Genomic DNA, 23,959 nt, shown 5'->3' with positions numbered 1-23,959 from the left:
ACACACACACACACACACACACAGACACACACACACACATTGCAAAAGACACAATTATACACCGAGAAATATAAAACATGTGAGACACCAACACATTAAATCCCAATTAAACTAAAACACCTGCCAACACAGTTTCTAATATAACTTGCAAAGACAACCACACACACACACAAACACACACACACATACAGACAGAGACACACACACAGTCAAACAAACCAGCCTCATCAAAGCAGAATAGAAATGAATCCCCCCCCCCTCCACAGTCACACAGAGGTTACACACACATTGAGCTGACTCACTTTTCATTCACTCTTTCATGCACTTTCTCCTCCTCCGTTTTCCTCCATCCCTCCATCTCTGCTGCTCTCAAGATGAAAACACAAAATCACTGACAAAGACTTCTGTCTCTGTTTGCATCAGAGACGACTCTGAGATGAAGAGGCTGAGTGACAACGACAGACGGAGAAAGAGATGGTGAAAAAAAAAACGGAAGATGAAGAGAGTCAAAAAGGGGGGGGGAGAGGAATGGAGAGAAGGGCCGTGAGACAACAAAAGAGGAGAAGGAATAGAAGAAGAGGTTGAGAGAAAAGACAGAAGGGAGGAGATACATCTGAAGTGAGTTTAGGAGCAAAAGACTGATGAAGAAGAAAAGAAAAGAGAAAGAAAGGGATGAAACCGGAAGCTGGAGCAGGATGAAGAGAGAGAAGAAGAAGAATCCATAAGCTACAACGACCACATGGGGTTCTCGACCCGCTGATACAACCAACAGGAAGCTCTCCTGAATTTATAACCGGACCTTTGACGTCACCGTAATGAATAATAAGAATAACTTGGTTCAGTTTAGGGAGAGGTACTTCCCTGTCATAATAACTCTGGCCACTAGAGGTCGACTCACAATAAAACGTAACAATGGGTCGTGATGAGCTGCTGAACAGACGCCCTCACGATAGAACGAGGTTAAACCCAAGAAACCGGCCTGAGAGTCATTCTCAGCCAGTGGAGCAGAACCAAGCAGCTGTTAGAAAGTCCGGTCACAAAGCAGAACCCATGAAACAAACGAAGCTGAGGGATCGAACGTGGCCGCACTCACCTGCGCACTTTGTCCTGGTGACCAGCGGCGGCCCCGGCGGCCCCCGTCCCCCCCTCCCCGGGTCTGGAGAGCAGGACCTTGATCTCGTACTCCACGTCCGGGTCCAGGTGCCACAGCTTGTAGGTGGGGGCGTCGACCACGTGGCTCTCCGCCCAGTTCCCCGACGTGGTGCGGTACTCCACCTCCTTCAGGATGATGGGCCCGTCGCCGATGATGCTGTTGTGCGTTGGGTTTGATCCACAGGTAGGTGGCGCCGACGGCCAGCAGCTCGGGGGGGGCGATGGGAAGTGGGCGGAGCTATAGAGGGGAAACAGAGGAGTTTAGTAAAGTGCGTTTTTAGATCTTTTCTGTTTTGCTTTATTTTAAAAACCACAGAATCCTCCCAGCGTCCCAGTTGGATCGAGCCGTTTGTGAGTGGCAATCAGAAAACAATTACATCAGCTTGTTTTGACTGTAACTACACCCCCCCCCACCCCCCCCCCCCCCCCCCCCCCCCCCCCCCCCCCCCCCCCCCCCCCCCGAGCTCCTCTGCGCTGAATCCAAATGAATCACTTAACTCATCTTCCCCTGAAAACCACATTAAAGTCCAATCACTGGAGCAGACCACGTGCGGCATCCACACACACCCACACACACACGCTCACACACACACACACACGCTCCCACACACACTCGGTAATTTTCAAAAAGCAACATTACAATATGTAATTTCATTATGCGGATGTTTATTCACCACCCTTGCCTTCCCAGATATTCTCAAACCCCTCTGTGGGTTTAACCAATAAAAGAAATGTCCATAACATAATGAAAGGAATACAAAAAAAAAAAAAACTATCAATATCTAGTTACACACATTTCCCTTCTTTACCTCTGGACCCTTGAAATACGTTTTCAAATCATAACGTGCACAGGGATCGACTGAAATAAAGAAATCAGAAGTCTTCCAGTTGCAGTGGGACGTGAATTTAAAAGGAGAAGCGTTTTTTTTTAACTTTACATTTAGAGCAGCTCTGAACAGGGAGTGAATTCTCCACCTGTACTAATCCATCACACTCCTGACGTGTGGCTGACAGATACTTTGCCTCCAGACTTTCACATTACGCTACCCGGGGGAAAATAATGGCCTCTGTCAAGTCTAAAAAGCAAAAGATATTTTATTACTCCCTGTTTCAGAATGAAAACCTGTGACAGCAGCTTCTTCTCAAAGTGTGATATCTAACATCCGGTGGAGCCGATCACTGGAATGTAAACTACACACAAAAGGTAAAACTGCAGGATGTCAGCAGAAAGGTGCGTCCTCTGAAAAACAAGTGTGTGTTCAAGTGTTTACTGAGAACTGAGGTGAACGGAGACACAACAGACCCACAATGGTCACTTGTGTGTTTTATAAGATCTACAGGAGGAAAAATAACATTTACAACTTTAAGGACACACACACAAATACAACACACCACTTGTGCGTGTGACCAAATGTCGCCTGATACACGCGGATCAGTTTAAACTTTTTTTTCTAAGTACAACAGCTCCTCACCTGCAATATAATGACAAATCCAAATGTGAATATGTATCGTATAATAGTTATATTCCATAAATGTATAGGTATGGTTTAGGTGAACTAGTGAGTGATGCACATCTTTTAGGCTTTTATTACCAAGTCAGTCTGCAGAGGTAAGTTCACGATGAAGCTACTAATCCAATTCCCATCATTTATTCATTATTATTTTATATATTTAATTGATATTAAATTCAAAACAACAGTTAGAATTAGAATCTGGATCTATAATCAGAAAGAAAGTGTCAAATGCTGCGTTTCCATTCTCCAGGTGAAAAAAAGGAAATATTAATAAAAATGGGTTAAATGAAAAATATAAAAATGTCACTTCACTATTAAAGATACGTCTATGATATAATAATGATCACATCATAAGGAGTTCCCGCTGATAATCTTTGAAATTGGTTTAATTTCCTTTTTCCCTGATTTAGTTTCACTTCTCCGTCATTCTTTATTTAAAAATATATAGAAATAAGCAGGAAGCTCTTCAACACGTGGACGTTAATAAATTACCTGTTTGTCATTACCACAGTGGTTTGTGCAACAATTTGCAATATGACAGAACTTTCATATTTCATATTAAATCCACTTTTGTGCAACATCTTGTTTTGAATCGTCCAGCAAACCAGAGACGTCTTCTTCCACTAATCCCCGATGTGCATCTAAACAATGATCGAATATGACTATAGACTCCACACATGGGTTATTATTATTATATGACTACAGGGGGGGTGCAGCGATGCTCAAAGAGAACAGCCTGGAGGATGAAGGACCGGCTGTTGAAGCATGAACAGAATTAACATCTCACGCCGTACACAAAGCGTTTTTCAAAAAACTGCCACTAAGAGAATGATTTTGAGATTGAAGTATTAATCTTCCTCTGTCAGCTTTGTTATGCGAGCTGAGAGTAATGGCTCCTCTCCTCCTGCTGTCGGGAAGTTTCCCCTTTTCTTCTAGGTTTCTTCACGGCTCCATTAGAATATGTCTGATGTCTGAGGTGCAGACGATTCAAACTGTCAGTCACCAAACACTCCATCCATCTCCCCCCCCCGAGCTGCTGGAAGTGTGTTTGTGAGCGGGAGGAAGTCAAAGTAAAGAAGATTATGTATTTAAACGCAATCCACTGCAGGTATTTCACACGTATAGAACATAAAGTACACAAATGTTCCTCAACTTAAAGCAACACTGGGTCGTTACTGTACTATTCCAAATATATTTCTTGCTGTACATATCTATTTATTTACATTCCACTTTAAATACGCACAATACTCTGCACTTTACTGCCTTTTTTTGCACTTCTGGTTAGATGCTAAACTGCATTTCGTTGTATAAGTACTTGTACTGTGCAAGGACAATAAAGTTGAATCTAATCTAATCTAATCTTTTGTACCTTAAAATAATACCCACTTCCTCAGCGCCCCCTGGAGGCAACACAACAAATGTTACACACAAACAACCAGAGCTAGCGCTAGCAGCGATAAGAGATTATACCAGAGAAAGAAGTTAATATTGTCATATATACAGTCCACTGCAATTAAATTATTTCTTTGCCTTCCACTACGAATATCATGTATTTTAGGGTTAAAAAGTACGAAATATTTTAAAATATAAATATGTACAATAGACAGGAAACAGATTTATGGTCTTCTAAAAAGAGAGGTGGAAAAGACAAGGAAGGAAGAAACAGGGAATGTCAGAGTTTATTTCCTTCGTTAGCGAGAGTTAAAAAAGGCTAAATTGCGGTGACCTGTTGTTTTTGTTAATTGCACAGTAAGTCCGAACTTTAGCTCGTTTGTTTTGTGTTGTTCTCGATGTTGTCGACTCGCTAGTTTATCATCAGACGCAGATAAACAACATTAATTTGCATGAGGAGGATCAGACCACAACTCGTGTAAATATACAACGGTATAATTACACACCCCACCTGTAGGGGGAGCCGAGTACAGCCCAGAGCGGGTCTTGCATTGTGTCGTTTTTTTTTGTCGTTATTATTCTTCCTCTGGTTTTGGTGTTTTCCTTCAAAAAAATAACATGAATAAAGAACAATCTTCATCATCCTACTCACTCGGCTTCTTCTCATTCTGTGCGTCACCTTTTCTGAAGTTTGTCATGAAATAGCATTTTCCGCACTAACAATCACGTAGGAGTTTGTGTTTTTCTCGGAAAGTATTTAAACATTTAAAAATCTCATTTGCACACGAGCTGCGTTTAAAAAAGACTGAACATTAAAAACCAGCGACTCGCTGCTTCCTCTAACTGAGAACCTGTTAACTGTGTTTTACAAGCGCCTCAACACAACTCACATCCTCATTAACATCGTTTATATTCAACAACTTCTCCTGATGCTCCTCCGCAGGAACAAAGACGAGCTCGTTCCATAACTCCCTCCGTCTGTTCCCTCCTCCCTCCCTCCCTCACTCCCTCCATCCCTCCCTCCCTCACTCCCTCCTCCCTCCCTCCCTCCCTCCCTCCGACAGCTCGTTCACCACTGAGAGTTACAGAGGCCACCCAGTGACTCACAACCTGGCACCCACCAGGACATGAGCATGCACACACACACACACACACACACACACACACACACACACACACACATACACACAGACACACAGACACACACACATGCAGAACCACAGATACACACATTTGTCGATACAAAATAGCTGCACGTATTTATATCCATTGAAGATTGTAATAATAACTCCCACAAAATGAAAAGCCTGTGCTGGCATTGTGCGGATGGAGAGGGATTGAAATACACAAACACACACCTGTGTCCTTACATGAATACAGAAATAGGACACACACACACACACACAGACACACACACAGACACACACACCCAGTGATACCCATGAGAAAGGATGGAGGGAGGGCTAGAGAAAAAAGAGAAAGAAATAGAGGGATGAGACAAACTGATGAGGTAGCACCAGTCGTTCCCTGTGAGGTTCGAGTGATTTATTTATTTAATTTAATGTTTGTATATAAAAAGACACACAAAGTTAGATATGATTTTATGAATTACAGGAGAGAGCCCCCTGCAGAGCTCATGAAGTTTTCAGATGGGTTGCAGCAGGAGTACAGCACTGTGACTCTGGACCAAGAAACACCTCTGTGTGTTTGTGTTTGTATATGTGTATATGTATATATATATGTGTGTGTGTGTGTGTGTGTGTGTGTGTCTGTGCAGCAGCCATGGCCCCATAAATGTTTTATTGTGTGTATCCCGGGGTCTTGTTGTCAGAGGTGTGTAACCCGTGTTACTACACCCTGAAGGTGCAGAGGATACGGCTCTACATTTTACTGCTCTGCATTTGAGTCCCAGCTTGAGGTTTGAGCACATAGTGTGTGTGTAGGTGTGTGTGTGTGTGTGTGTGTGTGTGTGTGTGTCCATCAGATGTCCAGATGTCTTTGTTCTTTGTTTCTCTGACTCTTTCTGAGATAAAATAAATGAGCGAGACCCCTTCAGCTGGTCAGGAGTCAGTTTTGAATGTTGCTGAGCCAGAGTGATACTGATAGGGATGGGGGGGGGGGGGAGGGAGCTGGTATATAAATTATTATATAATTTGTGTTGCGTTGTGTATTCTACAAAATAAAAGTCAATGAACAGCTCATATCAGCGGAGCTCTGACTTTTAGAAATCTGTCTGAATCCTGAATTATCAGAAAGTGTAGAATCCATTTTGTTCTCAGATTCAAGATATTTTCAACAGACTCATTTTTGATGCACCAGGAACAGACATGTCAGTAATCAGGACCTGAGGGTTTTATGATATTGAGTTAGTCAACAAACAAAATTAACATCTCTGACGCTGCGATGGTTAAATAAAATAAACCTGCGACTGTTGGTCAGATTTTATTTGAGGGATTCAAGTTTAAAAGCAATTTGGACCAAATTAAAAAGATCCACAAATCAAGAGAGAAGACAGATGATGAAATTAGGTTTGGAAACAAAAGACAGCGTTTGAGGTGTTAGATAAAAGGGAAAGAGTCTGAAGTTTGATAAATATTATTATTATATCATGTTGCCACTTTAAATCGGTTTCACTGCAGACACACAAACACTCAGTTCAAAGTAAAGAGAGAAAAATAAATGAGGGAGAGAAGTGGGAGAGAGTAATAGGTTTGTTGTTGGTGATATCGGTTTTATCAGTTCTCCTCTTATCACAGGTTATAAAACCACTAATACTATGTGTGTGTGTGTGTGTGTGTGTGTGTGTGTGTGTGCGTGTGTGTGTGTGTGTGTGTGTGTGTGTGTGAGTGTGTGTGTGTTTGTGTGTGAGAAGGTGAGCCACCTCCAGAAGTTCCATCAAACCTCTGTGAGCTCTGCTGTGTTCTCCAAGAGAGACAGATCCAGAGATAAGGAAAGTGGAAAGTGTGTGTGACTGTGTGTGTGTGTGTGTGTGTGTGTGTGTGTGTGTGTGTGTGTGTTTGTTTGTGTGTTTGTGTGTGTGTGTTTGTGTCTGTTTGTGTGTGTGAGAGATAGCGAGACAGATAAAGAAGACCTCAGCCCACCAGAGAGGAGAGGGGAGATATTGCCAGGATGGCGGAAAAGATTGAAAAATCTGTTCTATCGAAAACGACATTCGCTCGCCCGAAATCTTAATTTTTCCCTTTCTGACATTCGAGAGAGAGAGAGAGAGAGAGAGAGAGAGAGAGAGAGAGAGAGAGAGAGAGAGAGAGAGAGAGAGAGAGTCTCTTTGTTGTTATCTTTGAATCGTGAACTTTTTAAATAAAACATGCTTGATGGATTTAAAGTGTTGAAAAGCAACTTTAACCAGACTATTATTATATGATTATAATATTTTAGGACCCAGCTCTCAGTGGGAGGCCACTCTCTTCTGACTTGAATCAGTTTGGGCTGCTGGTCATGAAGAGGTCAAGGTCAAGGTCAAACAAGGGTTCAATCCTCCGAAAGACTGTACTTCACAGTAAAGGCAGAAAATGAAATGCAGTTATGATTTGTCATTTCACAGGAAAACTGTGTGTGTTTAATTAAAACCTGTCTCAGCTGTTAATGTGGTGAGCACAGTTTTAAAATGACCAATGATAATGGACTGTAATAAAGAGGAAATGTCCTTCAACCCGAGCTTTTATTCTGGAAGGGAACTTTTCATTTTCTTGATGAATAAATTGTCATATTGTTGTTTGAATCATGTGTAAAGTTGTAAACAGCCTCTGATTGTATCTCTACTTATGCTGTTGTGTTATCAGTTACACACTCCGGCTCCTTTTCTCAGTTCCTTGAACAGCAGTTTGTCTCACTACAGATAAGCGTGCGCGCGCACACACACACACACACACACACACACACACACACACACACACACACACACACACACACACACACACACACACACACATATAAACCCACACACACAGACACACACAGACACACACACACGATCCAGCTCAGATAGGATCTCTCCATCTCGTCAGCGGGATGTGTCTAAGTGGAACAAATTGATACTGGAAATGTTATTTTCCATATCTGATAAAATTGTTTTTTGAAAGTTCTGGAAGTTTGAACCTCCACCTGCGTGTGGCTTCACCTCCGACCTCTGACCTCCGACCTCTCAACTCGCCTCCCTCCTCATGAATACTGCTTTCTGTCTTTCTTTCCTTTTTGTGCAATCGCTCAGTGTTATTATCCTGCTCAGGACTTTTTATATTAACACATTTCTCCTGGAGATTGACTGATTTCACTGTGTGTGTGTGTGTGTGTGTGTGTGTGTGTGTGTGTGTGTGTGTGTGTGTGTGTGTGTGTGTGTGTGTTGTGTACACCTGTGAGAAACACTCCATTCTCCCTCAGGCCTGTTACTTGGTGTAATGAATTCAGCGCTCACACGCACAAACACACACAGACACACACACACACACACTGTGCCTCGGCACAAATAATGTTTTAATCAAAAGACTCACAGCCCAACCATGAAACAAAGAAAGAAAGAAAAAAGAAAGAAAGAAAGAAAGAACAAATGATGATCAAACAGACACGTATTTTTTAAACCCCAGAGGTGCCGGGAATCATGGGAAATAAAATCGGATTCCTCAGTGCTCACAGAAAACTCACTGTGGCAGGAAACTGATTCCAGGACCTGACAACAGGATCTCAGATGAACCCCATGAAGAAAACACATGTGGACACAGAGAAGACGTCTTAGTCCACTTGTATACAGAAGAAAATGTGAAGCTATAGAGAGATATGGCAACTTTGATTATAAGCTTATTATAAAGTATAAATAAAGTCCCTTCAAAGTGTCCACGACCGGGACAGAAAACTACTTCCTGTGAGCTGCCGAGGATAAAAGTGCCGGATCGAGGTCTGAAACCTGAAAGTGGGAGACGTCTCAAACAGCAGGAGACAGACTGAGAGAGACGCTGATCTTCTTCTTAGTGTCACGAGCAAAACGTCTTAATGAAACGAGAATTAGTCTTTCATCTGTCAGCTGGACGGGGGAGAAGCAGCAGGACACACGGAGGAGACACATCGTCTCAGGTCAACGAGACGAGGGTCGAGGCAGAAGCAGCTCGGAACCCGTCAGTCAAACTGACTGGAGCAGCACATTAACCCTTTACTGCCTGTATTAATTTCCAATTATATAAAAAAAGTATTATTGGTGTTTTTGGCTGTCATACAGATGCTAAATTAAGTGGAGATTGTTAACTTCAATATAGCATATACAATAGATATAAATTTAGGTATGAGGCAAATTAGCGACATTGGGCATAATGGGGCATAACTTTAATTTAACACATGTTGGGATGTAGATTATTATATTGATGTTGCTTTTGATTGAAATTGAATAACAACACATGTTTCTGTACAATCATTGCTGTTTCATCATCACAGTTTTTCAAATATAGCTTAATACCTCAAAATAACTCTGCTGCACAGTCCCAAGGGGCTAGTATGTATTTTCCACTCCGACCACTAGATGGCGGCAGAGTGCTTCCAATACCTTCCTTGGTATGTGTAGTATTTGCACCATCAGGCACAATCGTCACCTCGGCGGCATTAAGACCGGAATGGGGTTTGAGGCAAATTCGCGACATTCGTCCACAAGGGGTTAACTCTGTCGCCGGGCGTTGCACTAATATATATATATGATTTAACCACGTAGCCACGACTGCTGCTAGCGGCTAGCTGCTAGCCACAACCGCTACTACTTCTATTCCAACCTGTGAAAATGGCGTTTGAGGGCGGGGCCACGTTGTCGCTGCAGAACGAAGCATAAAGAACGTTTCACAGAACTTGACAAGCATCTTACCCACAGGAGCTTTCGTCTCGATGAGAAACTTTTGGAGCTGGTCGGTGAAAAAGGTTAAATTAGCTTAAAGTTGCTAATGCTCAGGAAATGACATCGTGCACCAGGGTATCTTCACGTTCTCCACAGGACTATAGTCGTTAAACCAATCAGAGTTCTCCTTTCCATCGGAGGGATCTGGGTTAAAATACAACAAGTACACAGAACGTGACTCGTCCGTCTGATGCTTTTCACTACTTCTCATTTTCCCCTCCTCTCTTTCATCTTCTCATCCCTTTCCCGTCTTCCGTTGCACACCTGTTCCACTCACTTTACTTCCTCACTATCCTCTCACGCTCTCCTGCCTTTGGTGTCAACTTCTCCTCGTCCTCCTCTCCGAGTCCTCCTCTCCGAGTCCTCCTCTCCCCCTCTCTCACCTCCGTCCCGCTCATCCTCTGCTCGCCCTGCACCTGCTCATGCATTACTTATCCTTCTCTTCGGATATTCCGTGTGAAGTGTCCATTCTCTGGGAAACACACACACACACACACACACAGACACACACAGATGAACATGCACACAGAGGCCGATGCTCCTGAGAGAGCAATGGACAAGGAATACCAATAATTTGACAAACCGCCCAGCATACTGAGGACAACACACACACACACACACACACACACACACACACATTTCCCCTAAGGCGAGCCCTAAGGACCTGGTTAAAGAGGCGGGTAGTGTGTACCTACCTTTCTCACACACACACACACACGCAGATAAACAAACTTTGGTCTAAGTTTTTCACACCAATAAAACTTATATTCAAGTATTACAAATTGATGAACATGTATTTTATTGATTCGTGGTTATTCTCGTCCGACCTTGTGTACATTTCAAAATGTTGTTTCATCTATTTTCTTCTTCACCGCTGCGAGATTAGTGAACTGAACCAAATATCTTAACGTGAGGAATTTTATTTTGAAGGAATTCTAGATAAATCTGTATATGCTGTGTCCGTCAAGCCGAAAACCTGTAAATAAAGTTAACAAATTTATTTATATAAATGGAGGAAATGTCAAGAATTCGTCCCGTATGGGTGTTTCCATCTCACGTCATGTGACTGTGGAAGTGGAGCCACCATATTGAAGTTCCGCCGACAAACGCTCTCGACCAATCACGAGTCGGTATCAGTATCAAAACCCTAATTCAAACCAGACTAATCAAATACTTGAACTTGAGTTTATGAGCTTTTAATTTGTCCGTCTTTATACAGTCTATGGAAAAGTTTAAATATATAAAAAGATCATATTTATATATAAATATATCTTTCCCCAGTTTTCATATCATATCGTATCATAGTTTCCGAAAGTGTTTATATTTTGCTCAAATCAAAACTGAAAATCTAAAATCTGTATATTTCCATAGCATTACCAGAGTTGTGTCTCATACCACTAAGCATCCCCCCCCCCCCCCCCACCCCACACCTGTCACTCATCTGGTGGAACCATGTTTTCTCTCCCGTGTCAAGCTTCCTGCAGAACTCACCACTCGACACTTCCTGCTCACATTTCTAATTAAAACCTTGTAACTGCTCGAGGGCCGAATCCATCTGAACTGATCTGAGATCTGACACACGAGCTGTCCACTCTCCTATCGATTTCCTTATCAGGGGACAGACACAGAAAAGACCAGGAATGAGCTCTGGGCGACGGAGAGCTCCACCGGCTCAGACGCACGCACACCACACACACACACACACACAATGACAGACACACACACACAATGACAGACTCACACACACAATGACAGACATTTACACACTGCGGTGATGCTGCTGGGTCTTATTCTTGGACTACAATCAGCTTTATGACTACCGAGGGAGACTTAGAAAGATGCAGCAGTGTTCCTGGGGATCTCACAGAAAAACACACACACACACACACACACACACACAGAGAGACAGACACACACACACAGAGACAGACACACTCTGCATGGTGTCCACAGGGCACTGGCTGACAGTGGCGCTCCTGGATCTCAGCTACGCCCCACTGAGTCTTATCTCTGACGGACAGAACACACACAAACACACACACACACACACACACACACACTCACATGCACATAAACAACACAACATACTCACACATGAATGCAGATACATGGCCCCAAATACAGCACATTTTCATATTCCGTGAGAGACATGTCATGCAGGCTTGCTCCTTCCTACTCTGTCACACACACACACAAACACACACACACACACACACACACACACACACACACACACACACAGGCAGACACACACACACTCACACACGCCAGCACAGCCAGCGGTATGGTTGAGACCTTGTTGCCCTGGGGCTTCGACTGCATCTGTTCGACAAGAGCCATACAAATGACAAACGCACAGAAGCAGAGAAAACATGTGTGTGTGTCTGTGTGTGTGTGTCTGTGTGTGTGTGTCTGTGTGTGCAGCAGACTCTCAGTGTCACTGACTTGTCGTCAAGGACGTCCTTTAATGTCCCATCAAACTGGACACTGTGTGCGTGAGTGTGTGTGTGTGTGTGTGTGTGTGTGTGTGTCTCATTTCAATAGCCACTTGTCTGACTTTGTCAAATTAAAAGCTAGGAGTAGCTTTTACCTCCTCTCCTCTTTCTCTGTGTTTTTGTGATCCCCTCTTCACCTTTTCCACTTGCAAATAATTCTCTCTCTCTCTCTCACTCTCTCTCTCTCTCTCTCAGGACTGTGGGAACATCTTTCTGCGCTGCTTCTGCAAACACGTGTTCTTTTAAAGGAGAGTGGATGTCACTCAGGTTTACAACCGAGTTTATGTTTATGTTTATAGAGGAGATATCAGGTCACAGTTGAGTTCCCTGTAAACGTTTTAACTGTTGTAGTTTAGTCGCATAAAATCGGGATTTCTAAAAGTCAAAAAATGAGAAAAAGGATGAAATTGAAGAAGAAAGAAGATGGGGGGGGGGAAACTGAGTGATGACAAGATCAGAATAGAGTTGTGTTGTTGTTGACCTCAATCTATTGCCTCCTCTGGTCTGTGTGATTATTTCAAACTAAGGTTCCAGCACAAGCGTGAGTGCAAGTAGTAATAATTCAAATAATTTTTCAAATAGATATAGAGATGATTTCAAGTCATTTGTCCAACATGCAAATATTTTGAGCTCCAGAAGTTTAGTAATTTGATTAAAAAGTTTAACTATTTAACAACAAAGACCTCAGCTGTGGAACTAGCAGCAGTTAGAGGATTAACATGCATGAGCACACACACACACACACATACACACACACAGACACACACATAAACACACTGTAATATGAGAAGTATCCAGATTCCCCTGATCACACCTGACTGAACAACACACTCATTAACCCCGATTTCACTTAGCGGCCCATGAGAACACACACGTGTACAAAGTAAAGGACAGTAACACACATTCACATTTAGCGACACACACCACACAAAGGGCTTGAGGGAAGTATGGTAATGCATGTGTGTGTTTGTGTGTGTGTGTGTGTGTGTCATATTGCAGTTCTCTCTTGTTCACTGTGTTGGCATGGGCTGCTCCTCTGGCACAATGCATGGCTGACAGCACCTGAGCTTCACACACACACACCCACAGACACACACAGACACCCACACCCACACACAGGATAGAAATAGCCGCACAAACACCTTCAAATACACAATCAGCAGCACACACACACAGACACACACACTGGGACGTTCTCAGGAGTGCAGGCTGTGTGCTCTGCTAACAGATGGCGATGAGAGTTTCAGTCCCCGGACTATCGTCTAATCAAAACTGTGCCCCCCCCCCCCTCCCTCCAGATTAAAACATCATCCACGCCAAACAGGGTTAACCGCATAATTCATAACAAATATGTATTAAAAACATAACTCAGGCCAGAGGGTCCCTGCATTTAAATGTGCTGCAGTGACGCAATGTCAATCCCATTAATCAGCACACACACAGTTCAACTGTGTGTGTTGCACTTCCAAAAAACTGTGTTGCACTTCCAAAAAATATATATATATATATATATATATATATATATATATTTTTTGGAAGTGCAACACAATGTTGTCAGGAAACAACCCTGGAGATTGTCAAGCATCAGAGCAGAAAGTGAGCTTCACAGTGACTGAGCACACGGGGCCTCTGTGTTTCCCTCACCGAGAGAACAGGAAGTCTGTGAGGCTGCTGTTATCTCGTGTGTTAGAGGATAAAAGACTCATTAAAAAAGTAAAAGTATGGCAAAGTGTTTAGATTTAAGAGGATGAGCCTCAATTCATAAGCACAGAGAGAAAGATAAAGACCACACCAGGTCTATCAGAACTATCAGACTCATTATCGGACGTCCTCAGTGCGTCCAGACCCGTCTCGTGGGACAGGACAGTTTTCCACGATGTTCACAGGAATCACCGGAAGTCGACTGTGAAGACAAATCAGGAGATTCCTTCATATCTCAGACCTGGTGTCCGGGTTGAGCTCAGAGCCCAGAGGCCGGCCTTAGAGGATTTCAGTCGTCAGCGAGGGGATTTGAGGAACAGCCCAGTTAAACACACATGGGACACAGGGAACAAGGGGAGAAGGAGGTTATGTTTTCACCCCCGTCCATTGGGTTCTCTGTTTATCAGAACCAAGAAACTGAATTACTACTAATTTATGAAAGCTATTGGAAGGATGATGATTTTTGGGGCAGATCTGGACAAACAGGGCGGTTCCTATCTCTTTCCTTAACAATGCAAGATGGAGCTTTTTTACATTTTCACTTAATTTTAAGGAAATAATTCATGGATCTTCATGAGAAACTAGGTCGTGTCTGACTGGAATCAGTGCTCGTGAGATTCTGGAGTGGATCCAGATGAACGAGCAGATCCAGAGGTGCACTTTCTATAACATGGCTGGATGTGGCCTCAGCCTCGGCAGAGGGAAGCTCTCTCCATGGACACTTGACTTTAATTCAGTAATTATTATAATTCCTATTAAAGATTACCAGTTTTAGCCACTTGAACTCAAATGCCCCCCGTTGGCAATTTACTTTAAATAGGTCCGTTATGAAACTAGTTTTATAACAGAACTGGTTCTCTGGGGCCTAAGAGGTAAAAGATAGAACTTTAAGTTCCCTGTCTTAAACGTGGATTAATCCTACTTAATTAATTCATACTAAACGAATAAAACACAAAAAGCTTGACAACAAAAACCGTCTCTTACTAAATTAAAAGAAAAAAAAGAACCAGGGACATGTGGGTGTCTGTTTGAAAGAGAGAGAGGAGGACACATGAGACGGAGCCGGAGTCAAAGGAGGCTCATTGTGAGTTCCAGGCACAGCTCTGGGGTCTGCTCAGTATTCCGTCCTCAGCGTTCACCAACTAGCAACTGCCAACACACACAAACAGACACACACACACACACACACACACAACCACAACCCAGGCTTGTCTCCCACTTCCTCTACATAGAGAACTTGTCCTGCCTCATCCCGACTGATTTCCAGACTGTCGCTCCCTCGTTCACCCTTTCCCATGCATCACGACCGATGAGCTCCTAACTGACCTCAGACCAGCAGGACGTACCTTTGACGATGAGCTCGGCGTAGTTGGACACCCCCGAGCCGCCGTCCGAGCGGATGACGCAGCGGTAGCGGCTCGTGCTGCGCTGGGACGTGTCGCCCACGCTGACCGTGGCGGAGAAGCGCCGGTGGTTCACCACCCGGGTCACCATCAGGGCCGTGTCCCGGCCGTTCCACTGCTGCATGATGGGAAACCACAAAACCAGTCGATTAGTGCTGTGCTTGTTTTCATGAGCACTGGGTTTCAAGAGGCCGTGTGAAGGGCTCATGGAGACAGAGCTCTTCTTACAGGGGGGTTTAAATAATGAAAACGTTGACCTCTCTCTCTCACACACCAGGGAAATCAAAATGTGATAAAAGTTTGAATATTGAAAAGACAAAAGACAGAGAATCTGTGATATGCTAAATAAACCTGAAATTTGATTTAGGTTCTGTTAAGACCTGCTTTAGCATCGATCCTTTAAACCACTGGATCCAACACCAACACCCACATTTCTCCCAGTTATGAATTGGTTTTCTCTGGAGCCTGAATAGAACTAACCCTGCTGAAGTGGTGTAGGCTCCTTCACACTCTGATCTGGTGAACTCTGGTTGTAAACTTTAAAGACAAGCCTGACCTCAGCCCCTGATTCTTCCTGAAGAGCTCCTGGTGGCTCCTCTCACAGATTGTGGGAATTCAAACACATTCCAAGAGACACGCATCAACACATGAAACCATAATGAAGCCGTAGTGATTTCTGACGCCCCGGGAGGAAACAGGAGCAATTTGAACTGAACGAGTCAGACATGAAATATGAAAAAGGAGCAGTGACATCACTTCCTGCTTTGCATATGATCCCTACGTCTCCAGATCCAATCTTCTCTCACCGCTGTAGAATTATCTGCCAATTTGGTGAAACATATTTTTCCTGCAACAGACCTCCAGTCAGGGGAGAGTGTGTCTGTGTGTGTGTGTGTGTGGGGGGGTCACTGCTCTCCATTGCAAATGTCATTACTGTAACAGGCAGAGTTGTCAGAGGTACACAACCATGTGCAGTGGAAACATTCAAGCTTGCCAGTGCACATGAATGTAAATTAGAATGAGTGTATTTGCATGGATGCACACACAGACACACAGAGACACACAGACACACACACAGATGGAGTCATTGGTGCGAAGCGCAACAAGGACTTTTAATCAATCCTGAGATGGAGCTGGAGGTCTGGGATGTTCTCTGCTCTGTTCCTGTTTCATATCTTCATTTGATTGATAACTGTAACCTTTTTATATGATTTATAAACTGAATGACAAAATATTATGAAATATAATATCAACAGATTTATCCTTTGTAAACCTGTTTATCCTGCTTGGGTTTTTGATTGGCTGGTGGGAGTTTACTTGTCATATATCATTTTGATAGACAGGTCCGGACAAGAGTGCGTCATCACATGATCATCACAATAATCATATCACACGTACGTCACACATTACATCACATGATCACTTCCGCTCCTCTGAACCTTTGACCTTTGACCCTGGCATTTTGTTGTTCCTTTGTTTACACTGCACGGCAACTTACTGTATATTTAGTAATACATTACTTTTGTTAGTTTCTGTCTTTGTGTGTTTTACAGGTTCTTCTGCTTCTTCACTTCTCACCGACCCACACACCAGCTGATCTGAGGCCACTCACCTGGAGCCACAGCTTGTCGTGCTGGGACCACTTCCCTCCGGCGGTGCACTGGAACGTGGCGTTCTGACCCACGTTCACCTCCACGTTCTGCAGACGCAGGAAGTGAGGAGCTTTACCTGCAACACACACACACAGAGTGGGACGGGTTCAACAGGAGGGAATCAACCAGCACACACACATCATTTACATATCATATCTATGGTCTGGAAAAATGGAACAGAATCCAGGTCATATGAGCTCAAGCTTCTTTTAATGTCTCTGGAGAAACACGCAGAGGGTGAATTAATAAAGTCTGAATAGATCCTCAAGTTCCATATTCACGTCTTAAAGAAGTTGGCAGACGCCATCTTGGTATGAGGACACAGTCAAATCCCAGTAGGCAGATAACCACCGGTGATAAGACTCTCACACATTGTCCTGCTCAGCTCAGGGACACCTTCTCAGTTCACTGGTCACTCCTCAGGACACTGGTCACTCCTCAGGACACTGGTCACTCCTCAGGACACTGGTCACTCCTCAGTAAACTGGTCACTCCTCAGTAAACTGGTCACTCCTCAGGACACTGGTCACTCCTCAGTAAACTGGTCACTCCTCAGTAAACTGGTCACTCCTCAGGACACTGGTTACTCCTCAGGACACTGGTCACTCCTCAGGACACTGGTCACTCCTCAGTAAACTGGTCACTCCTCAGGACACTGGTCACTCCTCAGTAAACTGGTCACTCCTCAGTAAACTGGTCACTCCTCAGGACACTGGTCACTCCTCAGTAAACTGGTCACTCCTCAGTACACTGGTCACTGCTCAGTATACTGGTCACTCCTCAGTATACTGGTCACTCCTCAGTACACTGGTCACTCCTCAGTACACTGGTCACTCCACAGCTGATCAATCCACCAAAAGTCCAAACTGCAGTAATCTACTTCAAACTGGGACGTCTGGAGCGAGACACTGGAAACTCACTGGACGGCTGGAAGACAGATGAGCCGGTCGACAGTGGGACGGCCGTCCTGTGACTTTGTCTTGACATTGAAACCAGCCTGCGACTGGTTAATTGAGTTCTGACTGTGTGCAGACGGAGATAAGCCCGACGGAATATGAATCCATCATTTAACGATGATAATTCCCACTGACGCTAATGCTAATGGTTGCAAATGACAAGGACTTGGACGTGAAGGTTTTTCAAGTAACCTTTCTTCATTTTGATATTTGTTCTCTTTACATTACCCTCTTGATTTCATTTATTTGATTCTGAAAACATTCTCTTCACCACTTAGACTAATCTGATAATTAGAGATGGGAACAAACCAGCTATACCTCAGAAAAAGACAAAAGTAAAAACTGAATATTTGTCCTTTAGTTTTATTCCTTTAACAACAAACACAGTCTCTGCATCATCAGGTGTTGCTGCTGTATAACATTCCACTGACCTTTGACCTGATCATGTTAAAGAGACCCCTGTGGTGTCACAGTGAACTTGACCTTTGACCTTTTCACCAGCCACATCCAATCAATTAATCCATGAGTCTAACTGAACGTTTATTACACATTTTAAAGGACTCCATTAAGGACGTTCTTAATATAACATGTTCACAAGGTAAAGGTCACAATGACCTTGACCTCCAGCTGACTCCAACTGATCATTTCACTTTGATCCTCCATAACATATGTTCTTCCACTTATTAAAACTCTCTGCCATAGTTTTTAAAACAAGACTTATTGAGAGCAACACAACGTGTGTGTTGCTCTCACAGTATAAACCACAGAGTGTTGCACAAAGCAGCTCAGAGTCTTTGTGTGTGTTAGTGTTTCTGTCAGATATGAATGATGAAGACCCTGAGTCCAGACCTTCCTCCTGCCTCTCTGCAATCTGTCTGCATGCTGCATGTGTGTGTCTGTGTGTGTGTGTGTGTGTGTGAGAGGGAGAGAGCTGATGCAAGCAGACGCTGAACAGTGGGGCCTCAGTTGTGCAGGGTCACACACACACACACACAGACACACACACACAGGCTCAGTCACTTACGGCAGGGGTGGGCCAGGACACGTATGTCGTCCACAGCGATGAACCCTGGATGTCCCTGGACGGACACGGCTTCAAAGATCACCTGAGAAAGAAAGAAAGAGAGAGAGATTCCCTTTAGTCTCTGCATGTGCCCCCCCCCCATCCTTCTCCATCTATAACTTCCTTTCTCTTCTGTCACTTCTTCTAGTCTAATAATTGCTCTTCTGTTTCTTTTGTCAATCTTCCTCTTCCTCCTCCTCTTCTTCTCTTTCCACATTTACATTTCCTCCTCCGGGTGACAGGCAGTCGGCCGGGCTGTCAAGGGGCCGTGCACTCCTGACCCACACATATTTACTCACACACAAACACATATTATGAACACCCACACACACACACAGACACAGACAGACACACACAGACAGACACACACCCCTGCGCTGCTCTTGTCAGGGATCCTCAGCTGTATAAACCGGACTCAGTCTGAATACTAAAGACTTCTGGGAAGACACTTTATTCTCCATCTCTCCCTCAAAGAAAAGACTGTGACTCGAATGTCAAGTTCACAGAAATCCAAGATGCTGCAGGAGCTTTTCTTGAAGAGACACTATTTTGATTTGAGCCTTTACAGAAACCCTGATTTCTGCTGGAGTGGGAACAGTGCACTGTTCTGCACTAAGGAGCAGGTGCACAGGGGTTCCTAATAAATTGCTCACAACATATTAGGGAGATCCTGAAAACACAGCCTGTTCAGACGAGTCAGAGTTTGTCCTAAAAGTTTGTTTTGTAATATTTAAAATCACAAAGTTTTTGAGCTTTTAGAAAAAGAAAGAGTCATTTCTCGATGGGAAGTGACTCCTCATTAGTGAGACACACACAGACACACAAACAGACACACACACACATTTAAGTGACTTTGATTACAACTGTGCCTCAGATGTGTGTGTGTGTGTGTGTGTGTGTGTGACACAGGGGGGGCTTTCATTTACTGAACACAGCTCAGTCATTAGGTAAAACACAGTCGCTTTTGTGCTTCCTCAATAAAATAACACAGCAGGGTGCCTCACACAGACAGACACACACAAAGTGAGTCATTACCAGGGGGGCGTTTTGTGTTTTGTGTTTCAACATTAAAAGAGAAGAATCCTGTTGTTCGTGTTTCTACCTGATGATGAAACTCACGACTCCAACGAACCACGATTTAGACTTTCAGTTATTTGAACTCAGCTAAACTTCAGTGATATAAAAACACAATTATATTGATCATAAGTAACTTATTTTAATGTAACTTACTGTGTAATATGTTTTTCTTTTGTTTCATGTGCATATCAAATGTCTTGACATCAGATTCAACGGTTAATAATCATTGTATAAACTAAAAGAAAAGGGTGTGTGTGTGGGCATGTGTCTACCTGTGTGTGTTTGTGTGCATGTGTCTACGTGTGTGTGTGTGTGTGTGTGTCTGTGTGTGTGTGTCTACGTGTGTGTGTGTGTGTAGAAGCTGTGTTGAGATTCTGAAAGGATTTAGTTACGATGCTTTTCAAGGTACAACGCTCTTATTTTGAAACATGAGACAGGAAAGACTTTTATACGTACAAATATAAAATGATCGCACATCTGGCTACATTTGTGTGTGTGTGTGTGTGTGTGTGTGTGTGTGTGTGTGTGTGTGTGTGTGTTATACCTGATAGGAGTTGGGCCAGAAGGTAGAAATAGCCAGCTCAGCCTTCACCCAGCCTTCAGTGACGGTATCAGAGGCGTTCCACACCGGGTTTCCCTGAGCACCTCCATTCACCTGCAGGACGGCACACAGGAGAGTTAGATGAGAATAACACACACACACACACACACACAGACACACACAGACACACACTAACGCACAGGTTCTCAGTGATAGCTTCATCCCTCCTTGACAGACACCAGATGCCTGTTTGTTAGTTTACCTGCTGCAGTCTATCAGCCCCAATCCATCCCAGCCTGTCAGTCCCTCACACACACACAGACACACACACACACACAGACACACACACACACACAGACACACACAGACACACACCTTGATGTAGACGTTGAGTGTTCCTGGGCTGGCTCCGTCGCGGCTGGACAGCGAGTAGAGGAAGTCGATGCAGTGGGTGTCGTTCTCCTTCAGGGTGGGCATGTAGAAGTGAGCCTTCTGTCCTGAGGCCCGACCCGACGCGTTCACCACCATGAAGGAACCTACACACAGACACACACACACACACACACACACACACACACACACACACACACACACACACACACACACAGGAGAAGCAGGGACAGTGAGAACGTGATCTCAACACAATCGGCTGTGGTCCCTGACACTTGGTGAGAGGCAAACTGGATGAAAACACTTTTACTAATGATGTGTCAATCATCACAAATCATAACTCGGTTTGTGGCCAAGAAGTTGACTTTGGGTTTTTGTGCATAACAATGAACACAGCGATAAAATCCTGGGGACGGATAAAACAAATTAGAAAGCAAGTATAAGCACAAAGATAAAGAGAAATAAAGAAGAGAACGTGAAATGAAATATGAAAGATATTCAATGAAAACTACATAAAAAGAGTAAATATGCAAAGTGTCCAAGTAAAGCGGAGACGTGAGCAGGCGAGTAAAACTTTAAGTAGTTTTATGAGGTATAAATACCATAAAGAGTGAATATAATGAAACAAGTTCTACTGTAAATTGAGTTTCCTACATGGAGTAACTTGAGTTTTAAGTTACTCCTGGTTGTATAATCCCTTAAGTGAAAAACCTCATTCTTGGCTGTTTCTATTTTAAAGGAATATATATGATTATAGACATGACATATTCCTACACTGTGTTTCTCTCCCCCCCCCCCCTTCATGAGAAACAAAGGATCTGACAGGTGGATCCTTCTCCGGCCAATTTCCTGTCCCACCAGGCTTCATCCTTCATAGGACGTGGTCTATGTGGCCCACTAAGGACGTCTCTGAACTGGAGACAAAGCCATTAGTGTCCATACGCTGGGGGGGGGGGGGTCCTCCTCACTGTATCACACACACTCCTGCGTCTCCATTAAAGAATCATTTGATAGAGCATCGAGTTTAAAGTGAGTTAAATTGCTCAGATCAGTGTCTCTTGAAATTGAGTTTGTTGGATAAAAATCTGGCGGCAGGAAATTGGTGACGCCACTTTCTGCCACCACTGAATGATGCAACAACAACAACAACAATAAACAAAAAAAGCATCTAAATCATCTCAAGCTCTTTGATTTACCCGAGCTGTGAGTGAGGATCTTAATGTGTCCACGCCCCCGGGGGGGGGGGGGGGGGGGTTCTGAACCACGACGTCAAACACATTTCCACTGTCAACCCGCGGCTTAAGTGGGTTTTAGTCTCTGCTTTATGGCACCGGGCAGAGCTTTTATGGGTCGGGCCGTTTGGCTGCCTTCCATCTGCCTGAGTGATTGGGAGACTGTTTGGTGAGAGAGGAGGAGGAGGAGGAGGAAAGAGGAGGAGGAGGAGGAGGAGGAGGAGGAGGAGGAGGAGGAGGAGGAGGAATGGTGAATCAAGCAGGTGTGGCTGTGAGCGTCTAACAGGGGCCGGGTGTGCACGTTCACTCCACTGCTGAATTCATGAAGAGTGAAAGGAAGAAGAATGAATGTGTGCGAGGGGGGGTTGTGCGACTGATATGAGGATTGTGCGACTGCATATGATTTGGATCTCGTCCGTGTTGTATTGAAGCTACAGATGTAAACTACCGGCTCCTTTGGATCAAATCTGCTTCACATCCTGGGAACTAAGAACTCAACCGAGACCAGTAAGACCTCTGAGAAACCACCTGGGAACTGGGACTGGTTTAGAGACCAGACATTGTGGGTCAATATAGATAATTGAATTATTCTGGAACTTCTCCTTTTTGTTCTTTCTTTCATTTAAACAGCATCTACCCGACCTGAGCCCCTCAGTCAGTTAATCACTAAAAAGATCTGTAGTCCCACAGCTCTGCTCTCACTGGGACGTGATGTGAAATATGAACAATACGAGATATGAAAGAATAGAATAAAAAAATAAATATATAAACATCTGTTTGTTGTGTTTGCTCATCCGGTTGTTTTTTTGCACATTACAAGAAACTGTGGGATGTTTGGATGTCATGACATTTTGATTTTAAAGGGCAGAGCAGTGACTTTTGAAGAGGAAGGAGTTCACACACACAGACACACACACACACACACACACACACACAGTCCAACCTTCACACACACACACACACACAGCTCTGTAGTTTCGCTTGTTTTAAATAAAGTTAGTTTTATTTGACGTGTGTGTTGTGTTTGTGTTCATTAAAGCTGGAGTAAGAAACATCTGTTGTGTTTTCTGCAAAAAACACAATCATTACACGACAAGTCACTCATACAGTGTGTGCTAATGTGATATTAGTGAAAAGAAAGGGTTGTAACTGCAGATTCAAAACACACACACACAAACACACACAGACAGACACACACAGACAGACACACACCTCTGTACATATGCCACACACATCATGTTTGGATCAAAAAAAGGTTACAACAAAGACCCATTTTTAGACCCTGACATCACTCACACGTGGACGAGCATGGGCGTTTTATTCACCGACAAACACAGACACACACACACACTGAAACATGACGACATACACAGAAACACACACTGACATACAATCACGAGCGCACAAAACATTCATTTCACACGTTGTTTCCCAGCTGTGAGGTCAGAGAGGAGCAATCTGTTAATGTGAGAAGAAAGGATGAATCTGTCTGCCTGGTCAACAC

General features: G+C 43.7%; 1 protein-coding gene across 1 annotated transcript in view; it reads right to left on the bottom strand.

Annotated features, from left to right (window-relative positions):
• The window catches only part of ptprt (protein tyrosine phosphatase receptor type T), a 78,617-nt gene that overhangs the window by 1,606 nt on the left and 53,052 nt on the right, over nt 1–23,959 (bottom strand). The window contains 8 exon segments of the mRNA XM_053442584.1: nt 1,094–1,130; nt 1,132–1,314; nt 1,316–1,390; nt 15,495–15,662; nt 17,157–17,272; nt 19,177–19,258; nt 20,837–20,947; nt 21,209–21,369. Coding sequence (XP_053298559.1) covers nt 1,094–1,130; nt 1,132–1,314; nt 1,316–1,390; nt 15,495–15,662; nt 17,157–17,272; nt 19,177–19,258; nt 20,837–20,947; nt 21,209–21,369 — 933 coding nt within the window.

The sequence above is a fragment of the Pleuronectes platessa genome, chromosome 2 (genome assembly GCF_947347685.1).
Source record: "Pleuronectes platessa chromosome 2, fPlePla1.1, whole genome shotgun sequence".
NCBI lineage: Eukaryota > Metazoa > Chordata > Actinopteri > Pleuronectiformes > Pleuronectidae > Pleuronectes > Pleuronectes platessa.
The sequence above is the reverse complement of the archived record's forward strand: the minus strand, read 5'-3'. Positions and strand labels throughout refer to the sequence as shown.